This window comes from Mauremys reevesii, linkage group 6 (assembly GCF_016161935.1).
Source record: "Mauremys reevesii isolate NIE-2019 linkage group 6, ASM1616193v1, whole genome shotgun sequence".
Lineage (NCBI taxonomy): Eukaryota > Metazoa > Chordata > Testudines > Geoemydidae > Mauremys > Mauremys reevesii.
The window spans coordinates 42,192,045-42,204,652 of NC_052628.1; the positions used below are offsets into that span (position 1 = coordinate 42,192,045).

At 45.3% G+C, this 12,608-nt stretch overlaps 1 protein-coding gene across 5 annotated transcripts in view; it reads left to right on the forward strand.

The window, feature by feature from the left end:
* The window catches only part of HOMER1 (homer scaffold protein 1), a 170,693-nt gene that overhangs the window by 138,035 nt on the left and 20,050 nt on the right, over positions 1 to 12,608 (forward strand). For all 5 annotated transcript variants that reach the window (XM_039543422.1, XM_039543425.1, XM_039543423.1 and 2 more), the window contains one exon: positions 7,166 to 7,322. In XM_039543422.1, the coding sequence (XP_039399356.1) occupies positions 7,166 to 7,322 (157 nt within the window). The remainder of the gene's footprint in view (positions 1 to 7,165; positions 7,323 to 12,608) is intronic.

Consider the following 12,608-nt stretch of genomic DNA (forward strand, 5'->3'; position numbering starts at 1 on the left):
AAACTAGACAAATTAAGGAAGAATATGGCCAGTTATTTTATGTAATCATAAAAAATCTGCAGAAGGCACAGTAAAATCCTTTATAGAAATACCAGTGTGTGTTGTGAACAGTGTATTATGAAAGTCTGCATTAAAATAACAATGTTCAAGTCCATTGTATAAATCTATTGTCTGAGAATATGCTTGAGAAATCATATTGGTGCAGTCCTATTGAAAATTCCCATTCTAAATACATAAAAAGTTCTAGGGACAATGTCTAAGTTTTAGATCTGCATAGCTAGAGCTGTAATAGAATTGTTGCTGAATCTAATCTTCTAGAAAATGAATGCTTCAGGAATATTTAATGCCAATATCCTAGTGTTCAAGCAGTAATAAAACAGGCCAAGGCTGTTTACTTGGCATGGTGGTGAGAGGATGATACAAAAGTACAGGTGCAATGCATTCAGTAAGGATCACACTTGCATCATTATTTATCGTAGCTGGACTATACCTTCTGAAATCTTACATTCATAAGTTTACCTAGTATTAAGATGGATATATAAAAATTAAACAAATATATCTACTTACCTATGCTGCATTAAATTAAAATATATAAAATAATCAATCCAGTCTTTGATTAGCCTGTATATTTATTTGGAAAAAGAGCTTTCATGTGCTATAATACATTAGTATAAAATCTTGTACATATAATTGTTTCATAAGGAGGAAGGGGCCTCAAGTGTAAACACACATTTGAGCAACTGTAATCATGTGATTAGTCCTGTTAAATTCAGTGGGACTACTTGTATGCACTAAGTTACTTAGCTGGATAAGTGTGTGCAGGATCAGGACATAAGGGAGGAAATATGCATATGATGTATAATTAAGTAATGCCTATTAAAGGGAATGATCTGGCTTCCTTAAGCATGTTCTTAATAGATTTTGCTCATCTGTCATGCTGCCACCACTGTAAAGTAAATCTGACCATCACCCACAGAAGCAAAGAATGAGAAGTTCTTTTTCAATAGTTACTTCTCATGCCTTCCCTGGAAGAAATGAGTCACAACCTTCCCTTGTAATCTTCATACTTTTGAAAGTCATTGTTTTAAAATTTAGTCATTTACCTCTAACAGTTGGGGGAGAGGGTTGACATTTCTAAACTGTAAGCTTCTAACTAGTTGAATAGATCCTGAAATGCCATGCTAGAGGATTTTTTTCTACATTCTGATAGGAAGGGAGGTGGGTGATTTATTTAAAACAACAACACTATTCACTTTTTGTAGGGGGGAACCCATATGTAATTAGTGAAATTCGGGTTTAAAGCTAAGAAGAATTGCATAGGATGTACTGAATTGCCCACAAGCACCCCTCAGCTGCTGGTTTAGAATGGCATAAACATCTTCTAAAAATCTGTCAGCTAGTTCATATGTAAGGTTTGCAGCAGTGTAGGCTATGTATAGGCATAGGATGAGAAAAGGAAACCCAATAGGTGAAATAGTAACACAGAATGAGGTACTGCATATATAGGCAATGTTCAAACCACATGTAAACCTTCAGGCAAACCCACTTTTCTTCAGGGGCAGAGAGCACTTGTTTTTAAATGTTGCTGTTGCTCTTGTAAAAACAAAACAAAACAGGCAAAATACATCATAATACAGAGCAAGATAAATGTTTTTCAATCCATGCTTTCATATTTATTTATTTGTTTAATGCCAACATTGTGCAAGGCTGTATGTTTATGGTACTGTACATACCCGACTGTGTACATTAATACATTCACCTCTGTGTATCTACCTTAGATGTTGGTTTCCTTCCTTTGTATGTATTGTATATTAATGTAGGGTTTGTGGATAATACCAGATTGATTGCTCCTGGAAGCTGAAACTCTCTATTTCTCCAAAGAGCAACTACAGGATAGCCAGGGGCAGTTTACCTATAGTGCTCTGCCAATATATCTCAACCCCAACCTGGATGAACTTACTCTATGTGAGAGCAAGTCTACACTACAAACTTAAGTTGACCTAAGTTACATCGACTTACAGCCACTGCAGCAATTAAGTCACTTTTGCATAGCTACACTGTGCTCCCAATGTCAGCGGTGCGCATTCTCAGTAGTAGTGCTTGCATCGATGCAGAGAGTAGTGCACCATGGGTAGCTATCCCCCTGTGCAAATTGCCACCATCTAGCACAGGGTATTTTGGGAAGGGTTTGCAGTACCTCATGGAGGCAGATGAGTCATGTACGGGTGACTGGGAACATGGTTTCAATGTCCCATGATATAGTTTTCTCCATCCCATTTTATCTGCATCCCATAATGTTTCGTGCCTCTTTTCAAAAGCCCCGCAAGCCTGCATGTCCTCCATCTCTGTGAGAAACATGGATCCTGCACAGCTCTGCGCTATTGTGATGAGCGTTGTGAGCATGGCACACCTGATCCTGCAGTATTTGCGGAGCTGCCAGAGGAGTCCCAGGAACATTATAATTCCTTGGAGGGTAGCTTACTATAGGACATAGAACATAAGAACGGCCATACCGGGTCAGACCAAAGGTCCATCTAGCCCAGTATCCTGTCTTCCGACAGTGGCCAATGCCAGGTGCCCCAGAGGGAATGAACAGAACAGGTAATCCTCAAGTGATCCATTCCCTGTCGTTCATTCCCCATTCTGGCAAACAGCGGCTAGGGACACCATCCCTGCCCATCCTGGCTAATAGCCGTTGATGGACCTATCCTCCATGAATGTATCTAATTGTTTTTTGAACCCTGTTATAGTCTTGGCCTTCACAACATCCTCTGGCAAGGAGTTCTACAGGTTGACTGTGCGTTGTGTGAAGAAATACTTCCTTTTGTTTGTTTTAAACCTGCTGCATAGTTCTTGTGTTATGAAAAACAATTCAAGGTTGTTGTTGGCATTCACGGAGCAGCTGCAGACAGTGGAGTGCCATTCTGGGCCCCAGAAACAAGTACTGACTGGTGAGATCACATCGTTATGCAGATATGGGATGACGAGCAGTGGCTGCAGAACTTTTGGATACACAAGACCACATTCCTGGATGTATGTGTGGTGACCTTCAGTGTAGTGACACCAGAATGAGAGCTGCACTGACAGCGAAGAAGCAAGTGGCGACCGCTGTTTGGAAGCTGACAATGCTAGATTGCTACCATAAATCGGGAATCAATTGGGCCTGCACACTTGCATCACAGCAACCTCCCCAGTGGATTTCCCATTAATGACATCCTGCTGCGAAGGACTGTGACTCTGAGCAATGTGCAGGACATAATGGATAGTTTTGCAGCAATAAGGTTCCCAAACTGCAGTGGGGTGATAGATGGCATGCGTATCCCGATTTTGGCACCAGACCACCTTGCCACTGACTATATCAACAGACGGCTACTTTTCTATGCTATTGCAAGCACTGGTGGATCACCAGGGATGTTTTACTGACATCAGTGCGAGATGGTGAGGGATGCACGGTGGGACTTTCTTTTCAGACCAGAAGATTACCATTGGGAATGTTGAAATGCCAATAGTGATCCTGGGATATCCCCCGCCCCCCCAGCCTACCCCTTACTCCCATAGTTCATGAAGCTGTACACTGGCCACCTTGATAGCTGCAAGGAGCACTTCAACTACAGGCTCAGCAGGACAGTTGAATGTTTCTTTGGCCATTTGAAAGGCTGTTGGCACTGTTTACAAATGAGATTAGACCTCACTGAAAAAAATATCTCAATGGTTATAGGTACTTGCTGTGTGCTTCATAATATCTGTGAAGCAAAAGGGGAAAAGTTTCTGTCAGGGTGGAGGACAGAGGTGGAGCAGCTGTCTGCTGATTTTGAGCAGCCAGATACCAGGACTATAAGAAGAGCTTGACAGGGAGCTATACAGCTCAGGGAAGCTTTGAAAGACCATTTTAATAGTAAGCCACAGTAATGTGTATTGCTGTAGTGTGCTCTGCCTGGCATTGTTTTTTCGCCCCCTGGTATGAACCTTGTAATGAGTGTTGTGTGTGTAGTAATATAACATTGCAAATGCGCCTATTGCTATTATCTGTGAATTGTCAGCCCCAGCCAGCATATGCTGTGAACTAATGAAAATGAATTAAGTTTCCATAATAGACACCATGTGGAATGTGGGTGGGTAGGGATAAAAGGAAGTCCCGGAATGCAGTTCTCTATGGGCTGCAGAAGGAGGTGAGCATGGGTCTGTTGAACCTGAGGGTCAACAAGAGTCCCCAGCATGTCTGTTTGCCACTTGAAAATCGCTAGCATCTCCTGCTGCATGTCTCTCTCCTTTTTCTCCTCTCCTCTCTATCCTTGTCCATTCTGTCCATAAGGGTGATCCTCCAAGCCCTGTGCTTGGTGTCCACAGCACCAGAGGTTTGCAGGATCTCTTATAACATGTCATCCTGCATCTTCTCATCCTTATCTGACTGAGCTGCTCCACTGGTGTGGATGGAGAGACCCTCAAGGCCACATTTCCAGCTGCAAAAGATACAATGCACAGAGGCACTTTTGTGAATATATTCACAAGATAAATGGAAATGCGGTATACTGAACTCACTCCCCTTGATCCACACAAGTTGCAATCACGATATTCTCACTTCTCCTTGGGATTCATAGAGCACAGAGGCTGTCCCAGCAGCCATGGTGACTGTGGCCTGTGAGGGGGGGAGGGAGCGAGTTGGGACAATGAGGGGGACAGGGGTGAGTATATGCAGATAGGGCAGTTAAACTGAATACTGGCACCATTTTCCACAGGCAGTGGTGATTTTAGCTGATAACTCACTCCTAAGGGTAATGGAGGCTGATGATTTGCATTAATGGGGTAATGCACATATCTGGCTGTAGACTGGATCCATATGCTGCTAGCTTGTGTGTTGCAATGATGCCTGCTTAAGTAATTGCTGAGTGGAATGGGAAAGTGTCCTACCATGGCAGAAAAAATAATCCAGCCCTCCCTAGAAACCTTCAGCAGAGGATTGCAGTGTACCTTCAGAAAAGTTTCTTCAAGATCTCTGAACTCAAGGTGCATCCTGGTGCACATAAACAAACTGTTCTGCAGGACCCCCTCTGCCTAACTCTACAGGGGAGTAAGAAGCAGATATTGTGTCTATCTCTGTTGGTTATTTCACTACCTTTCCTAGCATGATTAAAAAAGAGTAAATGAACAGGTGTGCCCCTGCAATGTCAAAGCAAACTGCACACTTACCAGAGGTTCCTTCCCCGGCATCAGGCTTGCCCATTCTGGACTGTAGGGACTGGCTTGACTATTCTGGAATCAAAAACACGTCCTGGATCGCTGCACCACTGGATCCCCCAGTCACCTGCCCCTCATACTCCTCCTCTTCCTCATCCAACACCTCCTCCTTACTGTTCACTTCAGCGGCCTGTGATTCCAGCTCCCCCGAAGTATGCACAGGGCCCTGGAGGAAGCGGGGGGTCCCCACCAAAGATGGCATGGTGTCCCTAGCCTCTGTTCGTCAGAGGATGGAGATGGATGGCAGGAGAGAGATCACTTGATCATTGCCTGTTAGGTTCACTCCCTCAGGGTCACCTGGCATTGGCCACTGTCGGTAGACAGATACTGGGCTAGATGGACCTTTGGTCTGACCCGGTACGGCCTTTCTTATGTTCTTTGTAAAAGTGGCATGGCTGCAGCTCCACACCACAGCAACTGTTAGACTCCATTGCCTTCTGGTACGCCTGCCTCAGCTCCTTGGCTTTCATGTGGCACTGCTGCAGGTCCCTCTTGTTGCCCTTATCCCAATGCCCCAAGCGACTTGCTCATAGATATAGACGTTTCTATGGCCAGATCGGAGCTGTGCCTACACAACCTCTTCTTCCCACAGACCCAGGAGATCCACCACCTCCTGTGTACTCCAGGCAGGCATGTGTCTGCAGTGTGCAGCCAGCATGGTCAGCTGGGCAGTTGCTAGGTGAACTCTCCATGCTGAACAAATAGGAAATGGAATTCCAAAAGTTTGTGGGGCTTTAAAGGGGACGGCTGTCTACCTGGCCACCGGGCAGTGGAGTTCAAAATGGTGACCAGAGGGGTCACAGTAGGGCATTGTGGGAAATCTCCTGGAGGCCACTAAAGTCAACATAAGTAATGCAGTGTTTACACTGACACTGTATCAACCTAACTATGTCAGCCTAAGTGCTACGCCTCTCACAGACGTGGAGTTATTAGGTCGGTGTAGTGGGCATGTTACATCAGTGGGAGCAACATTTTAGTGTAGCTGCTTACAGAGTTAGGTCGATGTAAGCTGCCTTGCATCGATCTAACTCTGTATCGTAGACCAGGCCTAAGTCAGTGTAGTGGGTGATTGACATCGGTGGGAGCAGCATTTTAGTGTAGACACTTACAGAATTAGGTCAACATAAGCTCTTTTACTGCGACTTAACTCTGTAATGTAGACCAGGGCTGAGGTAGAGTGATTAAAAACTCCATGTCTATTCAGTCCTTGGTCTCTTTTGCTGATGCTGCTGACAAAAGTGTAATTGTTATGGTGATAGTTTTTGTGATGTGGACCCTTGTCCATTCTCGAGGAGGTCCAGGATGGACTTCCTAGGAGGAGAAGCTTCCCAATAAATTCAGGATGTTTGAATGTATGTTTGAGTATATTCTTCAGGTTTGATTTACTCCTCTACTAGAGATATCGTAATTAGGCTGACCAAACTGTAGCTCCAAACCACTGTATTAATTCTCTGAAATCAATATGTTGCCTGATTTTTTTAAAAATATACTTCAAAAATTTAAAGCTAAAAAAAAATCAGTTACATATAAAGCATATATATTTAAATCATTAGGATGGAATTATGTTGAATACATTTTTTTAAATCACATGCAGTTACTTTTAGAAAGCAGTCCTGGGCTTCAGCATCTATTTGTGGTAGGATAAAGTGGACTTTGAAGGTTTTTTATAATTATATTTTTCTATGGTGGAATCTATTTTAAGTGTTTTGAGAATTTTAACTTTGAACTATTTGAACAACTAAACCAGCATGGATACCTTTCTCATTTGAGCGTTCAATGGAGTGAGATTTTTTAATTAGTCTCTTTGATTTTCTGTATTTTGAATGTTTTCTGAAAGACAGCACTTTAGCAATGAAGAGACGAAAAGAAAAAAAAACGTGATGCTATGGTGATTTGCATTATTATGATTGTTCTTATTTTATGTTTGTAGTTCGACAATCAGCAAGCACTGGGAGGCAGAACTGGCGACACTTAAGGGTAACAATGCCAAGCTCACAGCAGCTCTGCTGGAGTCCACTGCCAATGTAAAACAATGGAAGCAACAGCTTGCTGCATATCAGGAAGAAGCAGAACGTCTACATAAGCGGGTGAGTCCAGACAAATAGCTAAGGTCCTTGAAATCCATAAGACTGAGGAGCTAGTGAATATATTTGATTATTCTGAAGTAAATCAAACATACAGTGTAGTGATCGCTCAAGGGACTATCTTTTCATATTGCAGTTGACAAACTGCACCCAAGCAGGGTTTTGTGAGAGAGAGAGAGAGAGAGCGCACAATACACTTTAATGTGTGCATAGGAATTTACTCAAAACCCCAGGGTGGAGCGAAGTATTCTGCAACATGAAGGGTTGTAAATTGTCATAAGAAATGTGAATATTTTTATATCACTTAGACCGTGCTATAGAGGTGTGGCACATTATAGACATGGGCAGTGGGTGACGATTCCCCTGGGGGAGGCCAGCTCCCCGTCACCTCTTCTGCCTGTGGTTCCGCCCACAGTCCACCTCTGGCCCCTCCCCACTCACCACATCCCTCCTCTCCTTCCCCCTCATTGCTCCCTCCCCCCACATCCCTCCTCCCACCGGAGTGCCACAATTCTCCCCCTGACCCCTGATTTCCCTGCATTGGCCCATCCTCCATTCTATGCACCCACTGCCCCTGCCGCACATCCCATCCTGCCGCCTGCATCTCCCTTTGCCTGCCTGTTGTCCCCTCACACATCCTTGTTTCCCCTTCAATCCCCTCTTGCTCACACCCCCGAACAGCTGATAAATGGATTTTCCCTGCAAGAGGTACACCGAGCTGCCCTGCTTCAGAGCACACAGAGTGCGATATAAGCTCCATAAACGGAGGAGGTCAAGAATACCTCTTTCAAAAGTAGCAGCAACTTTTCATTTAGCTTCAGAGCAAGGGGGTTTGATGGAGGAAATAATGGCTCATCAGCAAAATTCTGGTACCTAGGAGTGGGAAGGAAAATCTCTTCAATTAGAAGAGTCTCCTCCTTCACCTAACCCAATAAAGCCACTCTCCTAATAGACGGGGGTGAAGGGGGGGGGAGTCGGTAAAACTGTGGAACATTATACTGTGTTAGAAAGGAACATTATACTGCTCAAGATTCACCTCTCCCAGCTGCAGCCAGTGCTCCAGGCTCCCCAGCAGCAGCAGCCCCAGGGCTCGGGGACCTTGCAAGGAGCATGGGACCCAGAGTCACTGCAGCAGGAAGTGCAATTCACTCCCTGCTGCTGCTGGGATGCAGGGAGTCCGGCCATTCTTCCTAGCCAGCTCCTTCTGGGTCATAACAAGGAGCCAATTCCATTGCACTGCAGTCCCACAGCCCCAGACCCTGCCCCTTGGTGGCTCCACATTCCCTGGGCATGGGCAGCTTCTCCCCACATTAAGGGGGCATGGTACACAGAGGCCATTGTACTTCTATAGAAAGGTGTCCAGACCCTGGGGAGAGGGGAGGAGGGACCAGCAGTAGGGGGTTAAGGGGGAGGAGAGAAGCAGCCTGCTTGGAGCTGCCTCTGAGCACTGATATGTGCTATTCAGGTTCCTAGGCATCTTAGGAGGCAGTATCTGATACTCAGCTTCCTGGGTTCATCAGTAATCTCCCTGGATTCCGAAGAAGTTACTGATAAACCCAGGAAGCTGAATAACACATACTGCCTCCTCAGCCACCCCGGAAACTTTATTATGTGCCATGCAAACTTCCTCCAGCGGAAGCCCAGACATGGACACCTCCAAAACCTGCAAGCCGGGTTCCAGTGGCAGCACAAGGGAAGGCTCAACCTTCCCTGGCCTATTGTACTTGTCGTCCGTGTATACAGACAAGTAAGACATGGGCCCAAATCACCCCCACATATCCTTTTGCATGCAGGTATCCTTCCTGCTGTGTGGAAGAGGGCTCAGGTTGCCTCCTCAGTGCTCAGCATCCACAGTGAGGAGGTGGAGACTGGGAAGACTGGAGAAAAGAGTAGTCAGGTCAGAAGCAGGGTTTGGGGAGGTCCATGTTGCTCTTACCTGGCTATATTATCTTTTCCACAAAGCCTCCATCTGGGGGTCCTTGAGCAGCTGCAACCAGGGGAGTGCCCGGTAGTGAGATTGTAAAGGACATGTAGTGCCAAGGTGCCTGTGTTAGGGGTTCTTTGTGAGTAGCTGCAGAGGCCCAGTCCCTCCTGTGGATACCCGCGGCCTGCCAAGCATGGAGGTGGTGCAGCCTTTTCATGGAGGTGGTGGTGAGGTAGATATTGGGATTGGGGGTGAATCTCAGGGAGGAGATCCTTGTGGATATTTCCTCCTCATAGTCTCCTTCTGAGGGTTTTGCTATGGGAAATAGAGTGACCAGACAGCAAGTGTGAAAAATCAGGACGGGGTGGGGGGTAATAGGAGCCTATATAAGAAAAAGACCCAAAAATTGGGACTGTCCCTATAAAATCAGGACATCTGGTCACCCTAATGCGAAGGGATGATGATCTGGGCCCTGGCGGCATCCTTAGACACGATGAGCTTGATTGTCCGCTGACATGGGGTTTCTGACGCAGAAGGTGTTGGAGCTAATGGCAGAGCTGATCGGGGAAGAAATTCTCCAGGTGCTTTAGGTTCACTTTGTGTCAGTTCCACTACTTTCCAGGGGCGGCTCTAGCCATTTTGCCGCCCCAAGCATGGCAGCACGCCGCGGGGGGCGCTCTGCCGGTTGCCAGTCCCGCGGCTCCAGTGGACCTCCCGCAGGCGTGCCTGCGGATGCTCCACCGAAGCCGTGGGACCAGCGGACTCTCTGCAGGGATGCCTGCGGGAGGTCCACCGGAGCCGCCTGCCGCCCTCCCGGCGACCGGCAGAGCGCCCCCCGTGGCATGCCGCCCCAAGCACGCGCTTGGCGTGCTGGGGCCTGGAGCCGCCTCTGCTACTTTCTGCAACAGATCTTACCTCCCACTCACACAAATGCTATGCCTGACTCTCCACTGCTGTTAGGTCCATGAGGTATCTTACATCTGTGGTGTAAGTTAAAGCTCCCTCCCTCGCCCCACAACTTTTATATGCACCACAGAGAGGCAGTTGAGAATCAGAGTCACAGCCAACCTCCTGACAGCCTCTTCTCTCCGCTGCACCTGAGCAAACTTGGGTTCATTAGAGAATCAAGCCCATCATGTCTCACTGAAGACCAATCCTGCATACTCTTCACTACTATGCATAGACCTATATGCTCAGTAGTAAATATCCTCCTATGTAAGCAGTGCAGAAGGAATTTGACAGACTAGAGAATCTGGTCTGATATAGGGAGATATGACAATGCATGACAGAGGAATGAAGTTTACACAAAATTGAAGTAATGAAATGATCTGTTTTTGTAATATATGCATTGTGCTATTTCTCCTTTTTTCTTGTAATTATTTATATTTTAATATTATTTATTCTCTATATTAAGTTGGCACAGGAGTGTCACTCTGACCAGCCTGGAATGTGTTTCTGCACTTATGAAATCACATTTCCACATTTGTGAATACATTAAAAAGCAAAGGCAGCATCAGTGCTTGGAGAAAGGAGCTGTGTCTTGTTTAGTGATTTGTTTACTATTTTATTAATTTTTGTTACTTTAGGAAAATATTGTGAAGGTGACCTCAGTTTAAAAACAAAGCCATAAATTTCTTCCATAAATGCCATCCTCTTGAGTATGCTGAAAGAAAAGCACAACTGGAAAAGAGAGGTGTTTTAGAACAGTGGTTCTCAACCAGGAACACGGCACCCCCTGGGGGGCCACCAAGCAGGACTAGCATTAGATTTGCTGGGGCCCAGGGCAGAAAGCTGAAGCCCCACCACATGGGGCTGAAGTCTGACGCCCTGAGCTCCGCCATCCGGTCTGAAGCTGAAGCCTGAGCAACTTAGCTTTGTGGAGCCCCATGAGGCATGTGGCCTGGGCAGTTGCCCTGCTTGCTACCTCCTAATGCTAGCCCTGGCTTTTATATGCAGAAAAACAGTTGTTGTGGCAGAGGTGGGCTGTGGAGTTTTTATACACCTCTACCCCGATGTAACGCTGTCCTCGGGAGCCAAAAAATCTTACCGCGTTATAGGTGAAACCGCGTTATATCAAACTTGCTTTGATCTGCCAGAGTGCGCAGCCCCCCCCCCAACCCCTGGAGCACTGCTTTACCACGTTATGTCTGAATTCGTGTTACATCGGGTCATGTTATATCAGGGTAGAGGTGTAGTATGTTGGGGGGTGCCTAAGAGAGAAAAAGGTTGAGAACCCCTGTTTTAGAAGTCAAATCCTTCCAGTTTGGTGTTATAAACTGGCATGTGAATACCTATTGCCATCTGTTCCATGGAATAATGTATGCTGAGTCTGCTTGTGTATATGTACAGGTTTCCTTTGCTACCTCTTTTAGTGAGCTACTCCCTTAGCTTTTGTAGACCTGTGTTTTTTGGGAATGTGAACATTAGTTGTAATAATGATGCTCCAGTTATGCAGCTGGCTGGTAGTTATGGTATGATGTCTATAGGTATGTAGTCATAAATTATTACAGTGGAATCTCACCCAGTATGCTGTCTTCATTGGGAATTCCTAAGCATGGGAGATAGACCTGACCCAATAAATCCAGCTCTCTAAGCAAATATATGGAGTTCCGGCATTTTTTTAAAAAAAGATCAACATCAATATGCAGTCAGCATGATTGATGCAAAAGTGGATCAAATCAGGATGCAGGTTGTTAATCTAGATTGGTCCTGATCCTGCAAGGTTCTGAGCACTTTCAACATTTCCCTCAGCACTTTACAAGAATCAGTCAGTACCTTTTAGGGTTAGGTCCCATGTTTGGAACTGGAGAAGCTGTTAGATTTGGTAGTTAATTCAGCGATATATTTTTTTAAAGCACAATTTTAACATCTCAGTTAGCTCCCTCTATAAAAAAGATAGAAACTGGTGCAAATTCTGTTGAAACACTGGAATAACAGACAAGGAGGCAATGTTTTAGCTACAGCATATGATGGCAAGCAGAGGTTAAGTGACTGTGCCTTTTTTGACAAATGGATTATCATTATATTAGTTGTTAAATCTGACTTTTTCTTCAGAGGGCATGTAAATGAAACATGACCAAAAATCTGTTCATTAAGCTCCCAAGAAACATGCCATTTGGTCCTGAGAGAGCCCTGTCAAGAAAAGAGACTCCTGTAATGAATAGCCCTGATTTTTAGAAATATTCATATTAAGATAGATTTCAAGGGGAGGCAAAAACCCCAGTACGGGCTTTCATGTTAAAGGATAGTTAAATGGGTTCTCTGTACACAAGATTTTTCTGTGAGAGCATCCTGCATAGGCAGTGTTTATATCTGTGCCTGTGTGTCTGTCTGTGTTCTCTTGGGAAGCTCACACACCAATCAGA